Source organism: Dermacentor silvarum, chromosome 4 (assembly GCF_013339745.2).
Source record: "Dermacentor silvarum isolate Dsil-2018 chromosome 4, BIME_Dsil_1.4, whole genome shotgun sequence".
Lineage (NCBI taxonomy): Eukaryota > Metazoa > Arthropoda > Arachnida > Ixodida > Ixodidae > Dermacentor > Dermacentor silvarum.
In genome coordinates, this window is record NC_051157.2 from 132,426,521 (window position 1) to 132,447,288 (window position 20,768).

At 48.2% G+C, this 20,768-nt stretch overlaps 1 protein-coding gene across 3 annotated transcripts in view; it reads left to right on the plus strand.

Moving 5' to 3' along the window:
* Positions 1-20,768, plus strand: part of LOC119450634 (nuclear receptor coactivator 1-like) — a 550,996-nt gene that overhangs the window by 514,628 nt on the left and 15,600 nt on the right. Inside the window, exons 19-26 of one of the 3 annotated variants that reach the window (XM_049666096.1) lie at positions 3,210-3,455; positions 6,482-6,679; positions 7,205-7,393; positions 8,593-8,661; positions 10,183-10,263; positions 13,543-13,755; positions 14,324-14,594; positions 20,505-20,721. In XM_049666096.1, coding sequence (XP_049522053.1) covers positions 3,210-3,455; positions 6,482-6,679; positions 7,205-7,393; positions 8,593-8,661; positions 10,183-10,263; positions 13,543-13,755; positions 14,324-14,594; positions 20,505-20,721 — 1,484 coding nt within the window. Of the gene's footprint in view, positions 1-3,209; positions 3,456-6,481; positions 6,680-7,204; positions 7,394-8,592; positions 8,662-10,182; positions 10,264-13,240; positions 13,491-13,542; positions 13,756-14,323; positions 14,595-20,504; positions 20,722-20,768 lie in introns of those variants that run through there. The other 2 variants (XM_049666097.1, XM_049666098.1) reach the window with 2 other exon arrangements.

Below are 20,768 nucleotides of genomic sequence, written 5' to 3' on the forward strand. Positions count from 1 at the left end.
GCTGCTCGCCAACAAATTGTCCGTCCATCGCGATGTAGCCGGTGCTTTTTATCTTTGACAGCTTTGCACTGAGTAAAAGCGAAACTACTGCTTGCCGCAACCGCTGTTGACGAAACCGCGGCCGCTATCGACGCGATTACGGTAACGCTATCATGGACGGCGATCTTGCGGTTCAGAAGGCAAGCGGCTGACGCACGCACCAAGTCAAAACGAAACTACCTTTCGCTGCAAGAAGTGCGGACGAAACTGCGGTCGCTATCGACGCTGCCATGGGAGGCGACTACCCAGTTGTGAAGGCACGCAGCCGACGCGCGCATCGAGTGAAAACGAAACTACTATTTGCCGCAACCGCTGCGGACGAAACTGCGGTGGTTATCGACGCGATCAGAGATAGCGACTACGCACTTACGGAGGCACGCGGCTAGCCGCCAACGCGGTGTTATGCGCGGCGATAAACGCAAGAATAAAGGCTTTAAAGGCACAATTAGGCACGAAGCGCTTCGGCGTTGCTGTCAGTCACGTGCCGCGTACGATTGCCGCTGAGGACCACGGCGATGCGGACTGCGCCGCTTCGTTTCGGTTGGACGCTACGCCGTTCTTGCTCTTCTGCGGCGCGCATTTGCGGTGCTCCTCTTTTTTTTTTTTTTTTTCCACGCTATCGGTACCTACCCTATCTACAAACAGGAGAAAGGCGCATGGTGGTAAGTTACGGCCTCCGAGATTCAAGTGCGAAAGCTTAGGCGCGCTGCCCGTTCTCAGAGGTTGGGTGGGTACAAGCTGCTTGCGTATTTATTGCGCAGTTCGCGCGTTGCTGTTACGCACTGTGATGTGCTTTTTGACACTCGGGCATGGGTAATGGAGGTTCTTTGGATCAAGCGCACCTCGTGTTCGCCGTTTTAGACACTTGTCGGGAGCGGGACCAGGGAAAATTTATCAGTGGCTCGCGGAACCCCGAGCAGGGGCCTGCGGAACCCGTAGGTTCCGCGGAACCCACTTTGAGAACCCATGTTCTGATGCATCGTGCGACACGGACACGCCGCCTCCGAGCGAGCCCCAATCGTCGACAAGCTACAGTGTGATAACCGAAAATTCACTGGACAAATAGTCGCCCGAACGGCGCACTATTCAGACGCGCCTCGAGCCGCGTTTCGTGTCAGCGGTGACGGCAGAAGCGCGAGCATGCAGTTTGCGCGACTCCTTTCGCGCGGTGTCTGCAACTGAATGGAAGTTCAATTTGATGGACTAGCCAGGCTATGAAATTTTCAAAGCCCACCAAACGAAGAGGCAAAGGTGCAAGAAGATGCCTGACAGCAATGATGCCAAAAATTACCACCCTGATGCATTCTAATAAACCTGCACTGCTTGCAAAACTTCACAGCTCGTTTTCTCAATTGTTGTTTTTTTTTTTTTTTTTTTTGTCGCTCACCTCGCTCGTGGAAAGTACAGCACAATGATGGCTGGACCGATTTTTATCCAATTTGTTTTGCTGTGATCCATACACTGTGCTGCACATCAAGACAGTCTTGAAATGTTCATTTATCTTTCCATTATTTAATTATTTCAGAATAACTACATGGCTCTATGCAGTGAAACACAGTCACATGCATGTCATGTTGAGCAAAAAATTATGAGGGCACTAAAAAAAAAAATCTTAACACTGTCTTGATGTAGATTAGACATTTGGGCAAACATACAAAGTATTCCCAGTTCCGTACCATGTTTCGTTACTGTGCCAGGCTTTCCACGAGCAAGGAACTTGTAAGTTTTTGTACATTCTTATAAAACAAAAACTAATGAAGATATCTTAATGAAATTTTAGATTTGCCTCTCTGTTGCAATGTACAGTGTGTGTGCCAAATTTCAGCCCTTTCTGCCGAGAAACAAAAAAGTTATTTTTCATCCCCTCCTCCCCTTAAGTCAGCACATCACCATCAACCCATCATCACTTAGTATGTGTCACGGCACTGCTTGCTTGACCAGCCACGTTGGCATACTAGTAGAGCTGTGGCATTCTGCTGCTGAACAGCTGGTTCAGTTCATAGCCATGGTGATGGGGGCATAATGGCAAGGTACTTGTATTTTCTTTAGATTTAAGTGCACATTAACCCTTTGCAGTCCAAAACTATTTTGCCAGTTTGTGGCGCCACTAAGAAAACCACCAACTGTGGAAGAAAAAAACTCACAGGATATTTATTTTTTCTCTTGCATTCTGCAGGCAACTCCTCTACCGATATTTGAGCAGCGTGTGATACCGCTCGAAGCATTCTCGCAGGCCAGGGTTGTTACTGCAGGTTTTACAAAAAAACAGTTTTCCTCCTGCCTCCATTTGTTTTTTGATCGCTACAAGCGGCACAGTCCTTGCTGCTTCGGCCTGGGAGCTTGTAGATGAAATGGCTCCTCCCATCTAGCCTTTCCTCGCACTCTTTCCGCGCAGACGGGCCTCGCTTTTTGTCTCTAGCCGTCACGTCACCCACCAGCTGTTGGAAGAGGTTGCGGCGGTACTGCAGGTGTCGCTGTTCTTTCTCACCATGATTCTGCAGCTGTGTGTGCCTCAAAATAAAGCTATTGATAATGGAAAGCCCTACAAGCTTTCACTAAACGCACCACCGTAAAACGCACGCTGTGAAAATGTGGTCATGCTTCTCGGCGAACTGCGCGAATGTGTGGTTGCGCGCGCAAGTGAGAACGCTCTGCTATCCAGAAGCCATGCTTAACATTGTGCTGCACCCTAGTGCAAAAAGAAATAAACTTCATCCCTCAAGAGATGGCCATCATGTATACAAAGAATGCGCATGAATCGTGCGGTTCCGTGCTCAAGTGAGAACGCTCTGGTATCCAGAAGCCGTGCTGAACATTGTGCTGCACCCTAGTGCAAAAAAAAGTAAACTTCAACAAACAAAGTTTATTTATCCCTCAAGAGATGCAATCATGTATACAAAGAATGCGCACGAATCGCAGTGCGAAAAACCGCGAAATTTAACCCCCGAACACCCTTGTCGGGCGGTGCCCGACAGCAGACCGCAAAGGGTTAAAAAGGTCGCTGGAGTTAAAAATTATTTCGGAGCCCGCCACTACAGCCTCTCACATGGGCCCAGTGTGGTTTGGGAAAATAAACTCCCCAAAAAATCGATCCCTATTGAACCATCCTCAACAGTTGTCAATCATCAGTGCCTGGTTGTGTTTGTTCAATTTGGGTTGCCCGGTCGCAGGTGTGGAGCCTGCAACAGGAGCTGCAGCCGGGTGTGGAAACGACGACAGCCTCGGAGGAGACGGTGCTACTGCGACTGCTTGAGGAAGTCCTGGATGGTCCGCAGCAGGCGCAGCCCTCGCAGGGGCCGCAGGGTGGTCCGCAGGGACAGCCCGACCTGAGTGAAAAGATGGCCATCAGTGCCATCCAGCAGCAGCTGATGAGCTTCGAGTCACAGTCCCCGCAGCAACAGCAGCAGCAGCAGCAGGTCAGTGGGGCCTCCCTTGGAATTCAGTCTCGTGAACGTTCACCACACAATTCTCTTAAGGTGGCCGTCCCACTCTGGCGGCACGAGCGCCCCGCCCCGTTTTCAGTACTTTTAGAGAAACCGTGGTGGCTCTTCTACTTAGGATATAAAGTTGTCGTAAATACCATAGAAAGCTTAATTCTTGTAAATTCCAACTATACATAATATAAAGAAATTGATTATTGTGATTTAGAAATAAATGTTCAAGAACAAGCATGAGACGCATGAGTTTTGCGAACTGTGTCTCAGTTGTGACCATATTTAGAAGAAACTACTGCACGTACTACATTGCGGCTTGCTCTGTAGCTTTAGGACATATTTATCTAATTCCTAGACGCAGCAAAATAATTTTGAGTTTTTACTTTTTGAATAATTTGCTTTTGAAGATTGCCAAATATCGCAAACTTCTGTTTTAAACTTACCGGCAACTACACGCGCAAGGAAGCTAAATTTTGGATAAGTTAGAGTTCAAGGAATTTCCATGTAGGACGTAAAATTTCATTCATGTACCTTTATTAGTTTTTCTAATAATGCGGCCGAAATTAAGCAATATTTAGAATTCTGGTTTTACTTTTGCCCATTTTTGCGGGAAGGTACTAAAGCTACAAAGCTATGGTTTAAAACTAATAAAGCTGCCACACGTACACACCTGTACACGGCCGACACATGTACCGAGTGAAAATGAACCTTTTCCCGCAAACGTTGCGGAAGAAAGTGCGGCCACTATCGACGCGATCATGATGGCAACTGCACAATTATGAAAGCCCACGGCTAACGCGGTGTTATGCACGGTGGTAAACACAAGAATAAAGGCTTTAAAGGCACAAATAGGCACGAAGCGTTCCGGCGTTTCTGTCATTCACAGTACTATTTCCGCTGATGACTATGGCAACGCGGACTCAGCCGCTTTGTTTCGGTTTGGCGCTAGCGCCGTTCTTGCTCTTTTGTGTCATACATTTGCGGTGCTCCTCGCTCGCCGAGCTCTGAAAGTTGTCACAATTAACCGATGTGTAGCCAAATATGACCGAATTAACGAGAGTTTGATTGCATTGAATAATACATACGCCGGCCGGGACTAGAGGACGAGTCCGAATTATCCGATTGTCCGAATTAACGAGGTTTTACTGCAGGCTCTTGCCAACGCCGCGAACACGATTTTGGTTTCATATTCGATTCTAATATGCAGGCAATTTTTGGACCTATTTTCTCGGAAAAGAGGTGCATGCTGGATTCGGGTGACTACAGCAGTTATTTAGTTTTTTTTGCTTAGCGAGACGAAATTGTCAAAAAGCCCTGAAGAAATATGCATTAGTTCATTTAGTTTTCAAGCTTTACTACTTTTTTGAACCAGTGCAGCCATCAAAAAACGATTTATAGATTTGAAATTACTGAGAAAAATGATTAAGGATGTGAAATTTCCTTTAAATGGATAAATAAAAAAAATAAACCTTTTCCCTTCAACGAGGGAGTCGCATAAATATAGCGGTGCACAGGAAATATGAAATTTACTGCATGGACATGCTGTATTCAGCAATCAAACAGGCCTCATTTTAATGTGCCTATCAACGGTGTGGTGTACCACCGTCACCATGCCAAGGGGATACCGTCATTGTCACAGTTAAGCTGGAAGCTCACGATTCTCAGTCTCAATCACAGCGGTGGTCCCGATAACATGTCTTGTGATCGCAGTGATCCTAGGTTGTGTGCGGTTACGCTCGCTTCACGCATAGCATTCATGGTGATGTGATCTTTCTTTGTTAGTACCGTCATGCTTTCATCGATGGCGTCGGGAAGGCATTAGATGCATTCTATTCAAGAAAAAACTTGATGTACAGTCGAATCACAATAATTCGAACTCGAAGGGGCCCGAAAATTTGTTCGAATTAAAAGGACGTATTTTTGAAGTATTCGAGCACCATAGCACGATGCATGAACGGTGCAAGTCGTGAAATATCGCAGCGCGCAAGTGCATAGTGAGCGCAACTGCCCACGCTGGCCAATGCTCGCTTCCCGATAACGGCAGAAAACGAAATTTCAGGGAGCGGGCGGCGACGGCAAGGCGACGGGGGTGCGCACGCGGTGGCCGTCAAAGGTGAGGGAGGAGGGCGGCAGGGAAGCAGATTTGGCTTCGGCAACTCCGCCACTTCGGTGGCAGTGGCTTTAGTGGCAGTAGCTTCGGTGGCTCCCCTCCCCCTCTCTCTCAACTCCCTCCTAGCTCCCTTACCTTCGGCTGTCTCCGTGCGCGCCCGGCACCAGCTTAGCCCGCTCCCTGAAGTTTCGTTTTCTGCCGTTATAGGGAAGGCGAGTGTTTGCCGGCGTGGTCAGTTTCGTTGGCCGGACTAGGCCTCCGCCGTGCATTGAGGAGTCTCTCCTAAGCTTTTGCTCCATGGCGGTGTCGGAGCAATGCCGGTCGGAGGCCCCGCCGCGTTATTTGGTGCACTGCAGAGAGCATTGTTGATGCGCGGTATGTTCGAATTAACTGTCGCAAATGATTTCGCGTTCGAAGGACCGAGCGTTTTCGCCCATTGGAATACACATAACTTTGACGGGACCACAGCCTCAGTTCGAATAAACCGGCAGTTCAAATTAAGCGTGTTCGAATTACTGAGATTCGACTGTACTTTGTGCCAGCCAACACGTACTGTGAGCCAGCCAACACGTAAGAAAGTCCTCATTGTGAAGGAACAGGAGCCTTTACCACCTTTGATGATGAGCAGCATTGTTTTGAAATGGGCTGAAATTGAAGCAAATGCCACACTTTTCGACGCAAAGGATAAGCAAGCTCGCGGTAGTAAATATTGGGCGAAGGTTGCGGCGCAGTGTGTTGCAGACTGCAATGCAGCTCATTGAGAAATGCTGAGAAATGCACGGGGCTGACCACGTGTTGATGGTGGAACAGCTCTAGCAGTGCCTGCAACTTTTTTTTTTTTTTGCTTGTCTCCCTGGAATATGGAGTGAGTGCCATGTCTCTCCCGCTGTGTCTCCAGGCTCCTCTATACGCGGGGCCCGGGTCCTCCGCATCTTACCAGGCAGCTCCTCCTCTGTACAGCAACACAGCTGCTCAGAGGCTGCGAATGGCTTCCCAACAGCCGCAGCCAGGTCAGCAGCAGCAGCAGCAGCAACAGCAACAAGGGCTGCGCCAGTATGCTCCCAGTGTGGCCAGCATGGCAGGCGTGTCTCCGCAGGTAAGCTGCTGTCCTGGCAGTGCACTGTGATCTACACGAAAGCTGCCCTTTCAAACTTGCAGCATCTGTGCCTTTGCTGGGATTTTCTTTACCATTAATCAGTGACATGCATAAGCCCCTCCTTATGCATGTCACTATTGGGATGCACTTGTAGCTCTGCCTGCATAATTACGGGAGAGAAACTAAGAAAAATGTCTGCTGCTCACTTTACTGTGTAATTTATGCAGTGCAAGTTTAATACATATGCTTGAATATGGCAGTGTGACCTAACCTAACACCTTGCTATCTTTAAAGCCAGCAGCATTGAAACGGAAGGGTAGGGGTGGTGGGCAACCTGCAAAATATATGAGCAGACGAGAGAACAGACAAGTACTGCTTATAAACGGGGCTGATGAACCCTACCAGCTTTCTGTCCTGCTGTAATTGGCGACAGTATCTGGATGTTTAGCGTCTCCGCTTGCATCGATAAGAACGGAAAGTGTTGTGGCCTTTGCGAAAATGACGATGCGCCCTCATTATATGCAGATGCGGCGCAACCTTCTGGAGCGCCGGCAGAAGATGTTCCTGCAGCAGCAGCAGAAGCGTTTGCTGGCTCAGCAGCAACAGCAGCAGCTCACCATGCAGACGCAGCAGCAGCCGCCCGACACGTTCGGACCAGAGAGCATCAACGAGCTGTTGAACCACGGCGTGGCACCACCCAACATTGCCATTCAGGTAGTTACAGTAGGGCGCACTGCACAGGTGTGTGTGTGTAACACTTCCTTGGTGGAGAGGTCTCATTGACTTCCAGCGTGCACCATTTTTATCAACCAATGAATGTGAAAAGTTGGACTGTAATGCTGTGAAAATCTGCTTCCTACACAAAATTGGGAGGGGGGGGAACAATTTTCCTAAACCCGTTACAATTATCTAAGCGCATTGATGGTGGTGATGATAGTTGTCATTGCTTATTGGCAGCTGTGTCAACACTGGGTGGTCCAACCATTAACAAGAGCTAAAGAATACAATACAGCTGGAGAGTACAGTGCTTGTGGGGAGCACTGTACTTAAATTTCTTTGAGGAGTGTTCTTTGATTTTCTTGAGAAGAAAATATTTAATTGCGAGTAGTAAAATGTGTGTTAACAAGGGTGCCACACATTTGTGATTTTATTTGATGCTCGAATAAATAATTCACTTTTAATATTTAGCACTAGTGGGCAGGATGCACTCAAACTTTTCTTAGAGTAGTTGTATTTTGCAGTAACTGTCACATTGCAGGCAACATGAAAATGGGAACCAGCAGATCCGATGAAAGTACCAATTCAAAAAAACGAAAAAAGAAATTACGGTACTCATTATTTCTGTTGCTTTCTGAAGTGCTGATCACAGTAAGCACTGTGCTCGTTAGATTATGTTGAGATACTTATGGTAGTTGGTGCATTATTAGTCTTGCTCACTAATCACTGCCATTATCACATTTGCAGTGCCTGTGCTGCTGTGCTTGTTCAAATTCTGTCAAACGACCAAGTGCCTCTTATATAAATAAAAATTGAATGCCAAAGGATAGTGCCTCCCAGGAGCTGATGGCATTCCAAGTGGTCTTATTTTCAGAACTGACGAGGCCAAAACGTATTGGGTCATAATTGTGCCACTTTTTATTTATTCGCATAGACTGCTCGTACAGCCTAGAGGCATCCACTGCAGAGATGGTGACTGGTTCACAATGCAAAGTGGAGACAGTTCCTCAGTACTAATGAGCCTCGTAGGGCAGGCCTATGGCAGAAATTTTGCATCTTGCTTCCTGTGATGGACATACAAGGTGATGGACACACCTTGTGTGGTGTGTGCGTATGTTGCACATGTTGAGTACAAAAGTGGTGTACGTGTAACACAAAAACGTGAGCCAAGTGGGCCTTGCATGCGTGCTGTGCAGCACAGCTACCACCTGAGCCAGGCACAGGGCAGGGACCTGCAGGAGAGAATGATGAAGATATTCAGACCGGTGCGTGCTCCCCATACACTCCTACTCGAGCGCTTGCTTCCTGTCTTCGCTGCCAACTGCTCAACGCTTGGAACATTCCTGAGAAGGGGTGGGGCAGAGTTGTTACTTACCTGTTATGCGGCCACTAGCCAAGGCAAATCTCACTTGACTAGTGTTCGGAGACCAGTAAAGACAATAGCCAACCCACCTAGCTATCTGCTCAACTGCCCAGCGTTAGCCAGCCAGACACTAGCCAACTGCTCAACATTTGAAACTCTCGGGGTGGGGGGGTTCCATGTTCTTGCGTGTTCAGTCACTAACATCGCATAGCTACTAGCCAAGAAGACACTAGCCAACCGCTAAAGACTTGAGGAGAACTCTTGAAGTGAGGGAGTCAGTGTTGACACGTGTTCAGCCACTAAGTTCGTAGAGCCACTAGCCAAGATGCTAGTCAGCCATATTCTCTCTTTTGTTCCACCGTGCAAGACTTTGGTACGTAAATTCCCATCTATTTATTAAAAGTAGGGAATTGGATCAGTGTGCCTCAATTACGGAGCAGCAGCATCTTGCTTGTGTTTGTCTGCGCTGTTGGGCTGTTCTGCACTGTTCAGTCTGTGCTGTTCTCTGTCCTGTACTTAACCAACATTGGCACCAGCTGCCTGCAGGTGTCTTTCAAACAGTTCATTGTGCATGGCAAGTGTGGAAAGCAGGTATGCTGCTCATATCTGTGTGGCAAGCCTTGAGTGTGTTTTAGTCTCGCTTGTCCGTTCCGTATGGAATGGTGTTGTAGTGTAGCGGCTGCTGTACATTTGAGCTTCTTTATGACCGCCGAGTCACAAGAGTGACGATATTGGGTGCCTCTCCAGCATTTTGGGGTTTCAGACTTTGCGTCCACAGTGAGTGGGACAAGGCAGCTTTCCTGTACACGTGGCCACTAGCACGGAAATTGAGATGGTTGCTCAGAGATGACTGGCCGGTTTTTCTCGTCAGTTTCACCCGTGCTTTGGGACCTTTACATCTTTGCGTGCAGCTGCTCGCAAAGGTGGAAAGGTGGTCAGAGTAGTTCTCAAGAGCACTCTGATGGGGCTTATTTGTCTTTCATTAAATGTCTGAGGATCAGAGGCAGCAGAGTTCATTTATCCTGTATCAGGAAAAGTTGAAAATGTATCGTAAGAGAAATGCATCTGGGAAACTTTAAACGAATGCTAAAGGACAGTGCAAATGTTTGCCTAAAATGTGAGTTTCGCAGTTATATATTTGTAGTGTTATCCATGCGAATCGTAGGATGGAAGGAAGGTCTTCTTGTGGCTTGTGATGCTAGTGGCCTACAGGATGTTGACAGTGGTGTGTTCCCTTTAATGACGCGACCTGGTTGTGAAATATAAAGGTTGGGAGCTGGGGTACAGGAGAGAGGTTGGTGCCTAGCATGCAAATTTTTAAGATGGCACACACCGTGGGATGTCAAATGTCCTACAGATTGTGCAAAGTGGAACAGAGAAAAAGTCCATCTCTAATCACTTCTTTTCTGTCGCTTCTGCGCAGAGAGGTGGAATGTCTGGTGGTGAGGCGCCGCAGCAGCTGTCCCCACGGTTTGGGGGTGTGCTCAGTCCTCCTCAGCAACAGGTGAGCCTTTTGTTGGCCATCGGGTACTGCATGTAGAGGTGCAGCGGGGACCTATTATACGAAATTAAGGGCATTTACTGTTATATTGCACGCATCAAACAGTTGCGGAGTGTCTTCTTGCAAATTGCTCAGGATTACATGCTGGTTATTACACTAAAAACTCTGGTTCTTAATACAGTAGAATTTCTATGATACAGATCTCTTGGGACTGCAAGAATTTGCACCACCCAGAGATGTTCTAAAAAAATCAAGGGGGACGTGGCAAATAAATGCCTGACTTGATCAGAATTTCAAATTTATTTTTCGGTAATCCTAAGACCTTTGTTTATCTCATAGCGAAATATGCGGCAGAATTTGCTTTTTTTAGTGTATTTTAACCGGGAAAAATCGGGCTTCTGGAGGTACTATCGTACCGCTGATGCGAGAGTGCTGCTTTCTGTTGATGCAGTGCCGCCATCTTGGTATCTGCGTGAACACAAAAGATTGTAGATTCAAATAGAAGCAACAAAAGCAAGCATGAGAAGGGAAAACTAGCATCATGATTCGTTACTGCAGTCAAGTGGCACGCAGGGAGTGCTGCTATGGCTGTCGCGAATTGGAATCACTGGAGCACCTGTTTGGTCAGCATTTCCAGCCCTAGCTGGAAGTTCTTCGACTTGCTCAACGAAATAATGTGGCGCTGGAAAGCCACAAGCGGCTCTTTGAACGATTCGGGCAGCTTTTGCGAAACCGAACTTCGCCGGCGCAATGAAAATCCAGCATAGCACATGTAGCGATACATCCAGTGCTTGCTCGCTTTGAAGGCGGAGCTCGGTATCCCTTCTTTCCTTGCAAGCTCCCTAGCTATTGCCTGCATAACCTCCACGCTTGCAGCTAGATGCACGGCTCGCTGTTCTCGTACAAACTCCATCAGGGCGAGTTCAATTTCCGGGAATGTCCCATTCTTCGGGCTGCGAAAGCTTCTTCGCATTCAGCTGCACACGAAAAGGGCTTCCTTCTGTCGTCGCCATCCGCGAATGCTTCCCTCGGTGATGCCAAACTGCCTCCCGGTCACACTGTTGCCAATGTCCTCTGCAGCTAAAATCGCCTTTCTCTCGAAACCAGCAGAGTACTATTTTCATGGCTCTGACATCTTGTTCCTTCACTGCGGGAAAAAAAAAGATGCACTTCGCGAAGTGTGGTTTACACGTGAGCTGGCAAGGTTTGCACTCAACAGTAAAGAAACGGTGCTGTAGCCACGCAGCAATAACGAAACCAAAACTTCGAGCCAAACTTTCTGACTGAAATTTTTGTTCGGACCTGCATATAGTATGAGGCATAAATTTGGGATGCCAATAAATAGGAAAAAGAAAACCTTGTATTATGCGCGGGCTTTTACAGTAAGCGTCCACCCAGTGGGCTGTCCATTTCGACCGCCTCTGATTGGCTGGAGCTGAACCATCGAGAAGGAAACTGGCTTTGCGCGCCTGTTTTTTTCTCGCTGGTGCCCCGGCCAAGCCAACCAGCACTTCGGCAGAAGACAAAATGGACATGTTCTTAAGGTGGACTCTTAACAGAATACCCCCACTGTATTTGCAAGTCTAGCTCTACTTAACATGTGTTGCGCTTGATCTACTGCGCCAAGTTTTTCGAGACACTCCAACTGTATTTCGCAAGCTAATCTTCAACCCTTCTGCTAACACTTTCTACGTAATATGTTCGTAACTAGTAGAATCTTCTGACAAAAAATGTTCAGGAAGGTTCACACTGTGTAAACTACACTATAAGCGTGTACAAGCTGCAAAAGATGATCAGGAACGAGCAGCAGAACTGAGTGATACGTGTGAGAGAGTCTAGGTCCTTGGTCTAGATGGCAGGATTGCGATGATTTTCACTTGTGATAACTTTGACGGTAGGCATTTTGTGAGCACTGTGGGACGAGTTTTTCTTCAAGTTTTGTGCCGAAAGTCGCGGCTCAAAGTGTAGGGTAGTGAAGAGGAAGTGTAGAGACTGTACACACGTCTTCTTTTTGTTCCGGCATCTGAACGCTGGCTCCTTTTCATCGTGCCGCATTTGTTCACAAACTTGCAGTCCGTCTACATTGGACCATCCACTTCTATATTCACAGTATTGAGGGTATGCAACCTTTGTCAGCATTAGATTCACGTCCTCCAGCAGTGCTCTGTTGTCCGCTTCAGGCAGCGCAGAGGTGCATGCTGGCCGCACTTGTAAACATTTTAAAGCTCAAATGCTGAAATCAGGGGTTCTCAAGCATGTTGGACCCAGGGAACCTTGGTAGGCTCCATGATGTGCCAAGCCCTGCCCCCTCCCTTAATAGAGAGGCTAGACGTAGTGCGCAAAATGTTTGGGGCCAACGGTGGTTTTAGACAGGCCACTTTGACAGCGATGTGCAACTCACGTAGTGCCAACTGGGTACAATCGTTGAGCCAAGACAAGACAGCATCGCAGCCAAGGCATGCCGAAAAAGGATGACAGTTTTTCAGTGCTTATCAGACAGGGACGCTTATAGCATTTCATCACAAGAGGTCTTCGAATTAGTGCAGACTCTACTTGGTCGCTGTGGAAGGTGGTTGTGGAAGTGGATGAGCAAGGCAAAGAGGCATTACGGTGAAAGGGAAACAGGAGCATGCATGGAAGTTGGCAGTCTTTTTCATGTTGAAATGCACCTAATTAACTTTTGATCATTAGTAGTTGATCCCACAACTTGCAAAATGACTGTTTCGGTGGGGAAGCTGGTATCATATTTTCGTGTTGGCGGATTAAATATGGTTGTATGTTTGGATTAAGTTTATCGTGTGTGGAATGATTGCTCCATAATGTTAGATTCCGAGGTCGATTTCACACTGCACTTTGACATTTTACTGTAGTTGTCCTTTCAAGAGGTGTGAAATGTGCCTGGTTAATTTTAAAGGGCATGTGCGTGCGAGTCCTCTACTGTAAAATCTTTTTTTTTTTTAATGTATCTTCCTTCCATCAGTGGACTAATAGGCAATCAAATGTTGCCCTTAATCCTTCAACCGTTGGAAGACTTACAGTGGTATCTGGAGCCAGGATGAGGGTATGTACATCTAATCATTCGCTAACTCACAATTCGTCTTTCACTGCTAAGCTGTTCGTTCATTTGTACACGTGTAGTTGAAAGAACACGCAACACAAGGAATAAAATGGCCAACATTGACACCATATTCCGCAAGAGTTCAGTGCATCCATTTTTTACTGCATTCTAGACCCTGCTGACTTTCCCTCCTCGCCTCCCCTCTCCCAAACCTCTGTGCACAGCCCCAGCAGCTGTCTCCAGGGCAGCGGTACTCGCCCCAGCAGCCGCAGCCACAGCAGGGAGGCGGCTTCCCTAGTCCATACCCAAGTCCCGGCTCCCCTCACTTGGGCTCTCCCGGCGGTGGTGGGGGCAATGGGCCCCCCCAGTGGTCCCCACGGCCCCAGGCTGCGTCCCTCCAGCAGCAGAACCCCATGCTCAATGCCCAGCTCTCACAGGTGCGAACCTCCCGCATCTGTGTCCTAACTCCTGAAGTGCGACACTCACCCGCCATGGTGGCTACTGAGCTCGAGGTCGCGGGTTTGATCCCAGCCGTGGCAGTCGCATTTTGATAAGAGTGAAATGCAAAGGCGCTTGTGTAATTAGATTTAGGTGCATGAACCACAGGGGGTCAAAATTTATTCCGAGCCCCCTACTATGGCGTGTCCCATAATCAGATAGCGGTTTTGGCACGTAAAGCCCCGAAATGTAATTTTTTAATATTGTAAAAGAGAGAACAGAGACAGCACCCGTTCCTGGGCCAGCTGTTCTATTCCCTTCCTCGTTTAAATTACTGCTGAACCACTGCAACCTTTACCAGAGCGAGCACCACAGGAACTATCTTTGTTTTGAAGCACACAATGGAGTTATAAAATATGACCCAAGGTGCGCTGTGCCGCCTTGGGACATCCAATCCAGTCAATCTATATAACAATTAGATTTCAGGTTCATTTGTAATGAGAAGCATTTGTTGACTTCAAGAAGTGCATGTGCGAAGACAGTGGTCATACCACGTGTCCCGTGCAGGGTACATTCGGCGCGCAGCAGCAGCAGCAGCAACAGCAGCAGCAGCAGCAGCAGGCGCGCTTTGTGAGCCAGGCACGGCAACCTCAGCCCCAGCCCCAGCAGCAGATGGCTGGAGGGGGCCTGCGGCCAGCGGCCAGCCCAGGGGCCGGCCTGTCTCGAAACCCGTCGCCCTTTGGGGAGCAGTTTCCCTTTGCTCCAGCCAACAGGGGCGGGCCCTCCCCTGGTCCTCCTCCCCAGCACGGTCGCCTGCAGAGGGCCATGTCTGTGCCAGGTGAGTAGACGGACACTTTCTGTCGCACACGTTCAACTGTGTGGTACAGTGCAGTCCACTTACAGTGTAGACCGCTTATAACGTAAGTCGCCGGAGTCGCGAATATCTGCACTATAAGCGGTACCGCACTATAACCAAAAGAACGATTTTCAAGCACTGCACGTATACAAAACATGTAGACCAAGCATGTAGATGCGCTTTGTGCTATCGCGATGTAGCCTGTGCTCGTCAAGCTCGACAGCTTTTCACCGAGTCAAAACGAAACAACTGTTTGCCGCAACCGCTGAGGAAAAAACCGTGACCGCTATCGGCACGATTACGAACGGCGACTTTGCGGTGCTGAAGGCATGCGCCCGACGCAACCACCGAATCTGGACGAATTAATTACCATTTGCGGCAACAACTGCAGTCGAAACCACGGTCGCTATCTATGTGATCGATGGCGACTACACAGTTTTCTAGGCACGCGGCCGACACGCGTACAAAGTAAAAACGCAACTACTGATCGCCGCAACCGCTGCGGAGAAAACCGTGGCCGCTATCGACGCTATCGTGGATGACGACTACGCAGTTACGAAAGCCCGCGGCCAACGCGGTGTGATACGCGGCGGTAAACGCAAGAATTCCGGCTTGAAAGACACAAATAGGCTCGACGCGTTCTGGCGTTGCTGTCATTCACGTACGATTTCAACTGATGGCTGTGGTGATGCGGACTCTGCCGCTTCGTTTCGGTTGGAGGCTAGCTCCGTTCTTGCTCTTTTTGCGTGCACATTTGAGACGCTCCTAGCTCACCGAGCTCCGAAAGTAGTCCGGATTAACCGATGTGTGGCCAAATATAAGTCCGAATTAACGAGAGTTTGATTGGATTGAATAATGCATACGCCGGCCGGCAGCGCGCATCTTGTTGAGAAGCGTGCTCGCTGCCGCCCTTGTCGGTGAGATTTTCCCGCAGAAGCCGCATTATAACCGGTATTTCGTCTCACGCGGCTGCACTTTAAGCGGTATGCGTATACATGGAGTGCTATGGAAAAATTAACGGGAGTCTGAAAAGACCGTACTATATCCGGTCCTGCACTATAAGCGGTTACGTTATAAGTGGTCTATACTGTATAACGATATCGAGAAGAACGAGAAATCCGATCCTTATAACCGATCATCGCTATACAGTAAAAGCTCGTTAATTTGGATTTCTAGGGACCGGAAAAAATGTCCGAAATAACCGAATGTCCGAATTATTGAATGGTCAAAATAAACACAATAAATGCACAAGTTTTTTCAACATACCTTTACTGCACAAAGTAATCACGGATGCTTGTCTGTTTTCGAGCAGAAATCCGCGCGGACACAATTTTTCTGAGCCCTTCAAGGTGCTCAGCAGCTCGCATGCTGTCTGCAGTGCCAAAACAAAATTCTTCAAGGACGACGAGGGCCTCCGCGGCTTCCTGCACAGTGCGAGGGGGCCTGTGTGGCTGCTCCTCTTGAGGCTCCTCTTCATTCTCGGATTCGTCACCATGTATGACCTCCTTGACGATTTATTCATCAGTTAGAGAGCCGGCAGTGGTAATGCCATCATCAATGCCGATATAATCGTCGAGTGTCACTGCATCAGGCAGAACACTTCCGAAATCCTGCCCGTCGTCGGCACCCGTCGTTTGGCGACACTTTGGCCGCAGCAGCATCGCTGGAGTCGGGCACAACAAAGCCACTGTGCTTGAAACAGTTAGCGATGACGTGCGCAGGCGTAATCTGCCACACATGCGCTCAGGAGACTCGCGTCGTATTGTTTGCCGACTTCATGGCACAGGAGCATACATTCTAACACGCGCCGACGGTACTTGGTTTTCACGTACAGTGGAATCTCGATGATATGAATCTCACGGGGTCACGAAAAATATTCGTATTAGCCGAAATTCGTATCATTGAAACACAATTAAAACTAGCCAAATTATGGGGGGATGAAAGGATCAGATCGCGAAAATCGTGAGAAAATTTGATTTTTAAAAACCACGCGTTTCGGTATCTGCAATGCCTAATCTACGCTGTATCAAAATGGTTTGGCTGAAAACGCACTAAAAGTGGCGGAAAAAGATTTATTTGTCAGCGCGCAGGGCGAGAAAACAGCTTTAAATCGCGCAAAATCACCGCAATTCACGGAGACATATCTCGTATTTCCCGCGACCGAGCGCCGCCATCTTGGTATCGTTCGAAAGCTCAAAGTTTCGCTGTTCCGCTTCTCAATTCGTCCATCCTCACAATCTTGTAACAAACGCGAAAACATAAAAGAAGCGCGGGTCTGCGATAGGTAGTCACACGGGCCCTGCGATGAAAGCGGGCCTCCGATTGGCTGCCGTGCTGAAAAGCGTCTCTCCATTGGTTGCTGCTGTGGCAGGGGCAAGATGGCAACCGCAGTTGTCTGCTTCGTAAACCACGCCGGCATCTTCACTTGACACGCTGAGAGCTCCTAGGTTAGTGATGGATCGTCCCTCGTAGGAGAAGAAATTTTGGACGAAGCACGCCTTCGGAATACGGAAGCGCAAGCCTCCTATGGCAAGAAAAATACGGTGATTAGCGGGAGAAGCGGAGGAGCACCCGACTGAACGTGCCGCGCTATCTTGCACCGTGTGACTCCAGCAGCGAAACCGACAATCGCCCTGTGCCATTGGCACTGATAACGCAGTCAACGGAAGACACGCCAACGGAGGCTTCCGCGCCTCGGCATACGGCCGCGCGAATCAGCCGAGATCGTAGTCTCGGTAGACATATCTCGTTGCGACGAGGCAAAATGGCGCAAACACAAAGAACGCGGCCCGAAGCACACCAGCCACTCCGTCCGATGGACGGCCGCCGAAAAGGAGGAAAAGCAACAAAAGCGCCACCGCTTCAAACTCTTCGTGCCCAGTCGCGGCCTCCGTGCTGTCCGGCGCCGCGTCCGCGCTTCCGTACCAAAAGAGAAAGGGAGAAAGCGCGTGACTGCGCGCTGTTCTCATTCGCGGCCGTCGGTGGGGCGGCGTTTATTCGTATCAACCGACGCGGGTCGAAAATCGATTCGTAACAACAGTTCTCTAGCACGTTGCAAAGTAATGGGGCTCGGCCGGGACCACGGGAAAATTCGTATCATCCGGAAATTCGTATTAGCCGTGATTGTATCATCGAGATTCCACTGTATTGGATTATGCCCTGGTCCATGGGTTGAAGCGCCGATGTCGTATTCGGCGGCAAAAAAACAACTTGAATGTTGTTGAGTCCGATGGCAATTTTATGTGCACTGCCAGTTGTCCAGCACGATTAGCACTTTGCCGTTCTTGGCAGAGAACTGTCGATCCAACTTTTGGATCCAAGTTGCAAAAATTTCACCCGTCATCCACGCTTTTCAGTTGGCACGGTAATCCATGGGAAGAGTGTTAATGTTCTTGAAGCAGCGTGGCTTTTGCGCCTTTCCAATGACTAGAAGCGGCAAGCGCTCTGTCCCCGTCATGTTGGCGGCTAAAAGTACGGTCACTCGTTCCTTACTTCTTTTTCCGCCGACACAAGGATCCCCTTTCATAGTCACGGTTTTGTCTGGCAAAGCTTTGAAAAACAGTGCTGTCTCATCAGCGTTAAACACATTATTCGGATCGTAGGCAGCAAGGTGCTCCAGCAGCTGAGCGCTCTTCCAGTTGTTGACCGCGTCTTCGTTCACGGCACCTCTTTCGCCGCAAACGGTCTTGAAGACGAGGCCGTGTCTTTCTCTGAAGCGTGCACACCATCCTTCTGATGCTTTGAAGGAATCGATGTCCATCATCGCTGCAAACTTTTCAGCTTGTGCCATAATCAGTGGTCCACTCAACGGCAGGTGCGCATGACGCGCACTAACCACCCACTGAAGAAGGGCTTCTTCCAACTTTGGATGAGCTGCTGTTCGTAGCCGCTTTCTCGATGCGCTGAATTTCTCACCTTCAAACGCCTGAAGAATTTGCTCTTCATTTTTAACATGTACTAAGAGTACTTCTTTTAACATCGTACTTCACCATCACTTCTTGTCGCGAGAGCCCGTTTTGGTGCCATCTGGTGCCAGCTGGTGCCATCTTATGCACGCTATACGAACTCGCGTAGACAAACTTTTCGCCCTATCTCGGTTAGGGGCAACTTAGGAACGCAAATTTCACGATTATTCTGCATAAAAAACGCTGCCCAGGAGCAAAATTTCAATTGTTACATCTGATATGCGGTGAATAACATATCGTTATATATGTTTTTTTTTTTCTCATCGCCCTAATGCATAAGTTGACACTCTTATGTCGACTCATTGTTATAACCAATATATTGTTATATGTGGTATCGTTTTACGTGGACTACACTGTACAGTTGGCACATTCTGCCATTACAGTAGAACCTCATTGATACGATCCCGTTTCGTATGGTTTCCTGGCGCCAACATTGGTGATTGAGAACAGAAAGCATGACCCTATACAGTTAGGCTTCTTTTACACCGGTTGATACATTCCCAGAAATACAATCTTTCGACACTTACGTTCAGTACATCACCCAAATGCGACTGTGTCACACGTTTTCCAGCCACCAGATCCCATGTAGATAAGGCGCGAGGCACTAGCAATCAAGGACAGCAGCTTTCACACAGCAATCGCCCACCCGTGTCACGTGAAAACGCTGGTGCACACTCACTTTCATATTCCTGTACCAGCAAATCTACTCGTGGGTCGTTGCATGCTGCATTCATAGCTATTGCCGCAAGCCCTATTGCGATAAGCATCTTCACCTATCAGTGTCGCACCACAGGTGGCCTAGTGCCATTGGAAGCATACTGCATGCTTTTAACCCTGAGCCACTGTTTATCGAAGTCGAGAAATGCACTTGAAGTTAAAATAGACTATTTCAGAAATACCTTGCCGCTAAACATACTTTAGTTGTATCTAAAGTACAACTTTGAAAGCCATTTTCTCAAAAGTGTTTTTGTTGCCTCCTGCTCAGCTTGTCCCGCTGATTTCTTTGCGACTGCTTGGTCTATTTCAATATCATTTTTTTACTATGTTCTTTTAAGTGCAGTTCCGGGCGGGACATTCTTGCTTTTCCAGTGCGACTTTTTGTGAAATAATTATTCAACTAGTTGTTCACAGTATACATACCTGTTGTACAGTCACCTCATAAAAAGTGAGAATGAAAAGAAATAATGTATATAGAGATATCTGAGAATATGACGCCCTTAACCATTTGTTTTGGAACGCACAGTACTTCGAACAAGTCTTCTGTCGCAGTTTTGAAAGCCAATCATGCTTGAAACAAGCCCAAAAGGAGAAAAAGAAAAATTGTCGATAAAGAAGTTGTTGAGATATAACTTCGAAATTTATATAACATTGCAGAAACATTACCACTACCTCTGCCAATTTTCTTCAAAATCTATGAAGAAATACAGTTGATTTCGAAAGCCACGACCCCCCTTAACCTTACAGGGCTGCCACTTGGAGGATAACAAGGAAAATGAGGACTGTACTACGGGCAGAAAATGATAGGCATAACATTACAGCTGTACCGACACATACTTTCGAAGCTGTAAAGACTTGGCCACACGTTTGTCATACCTAAAAGTATGACAATTAACTGCAAGCGTGAAGGTTAGAAGGAGCTTGCATTTTAATTTGATAGGAAAACACTGTCTTGAAATGCCGGACCTGGCATCGTCAACATTATCTTGACGTCATGACACAGCAAAATTTGCTGGCAAAGTGTAGCAATGAGGCTAGGGGTGATCACATTTAAGCTGGTGCAGTGGAGTGCAGTGGCAGCCTAACGTGTCAGCACAGTGTAAGTACAGAGCACACGAGAGACAAAAGCTGAATAATGTTGCAGAGTATAAGAAATGCAGGACACACTCGCAGATGTGCTCACTGCGTGTGCCCATGCCATTCGTTGCAGCGGCTGCTCGGGTGAACTCTCCGCGGACACCGCAGCAGCAATCGCAGCCTCAGCCTGGCTTTGGGGGTGACCCACTCCTCTCTCCACCGGGGCCCCAGATGTCACCGGGGAGTGCGTACGGGGCCGCACCTGCGTCGGCAGCGCCCGTCTTTGGTCTGGACGCTTCCTCCCAGTTCAACTTTGAACAGCACTCCCTTCATGGGTTTGGATCCGACAGGTGCGTTCGTTGTGTTCACTTGAACACTGGTTTACAAGCGTAAAGTT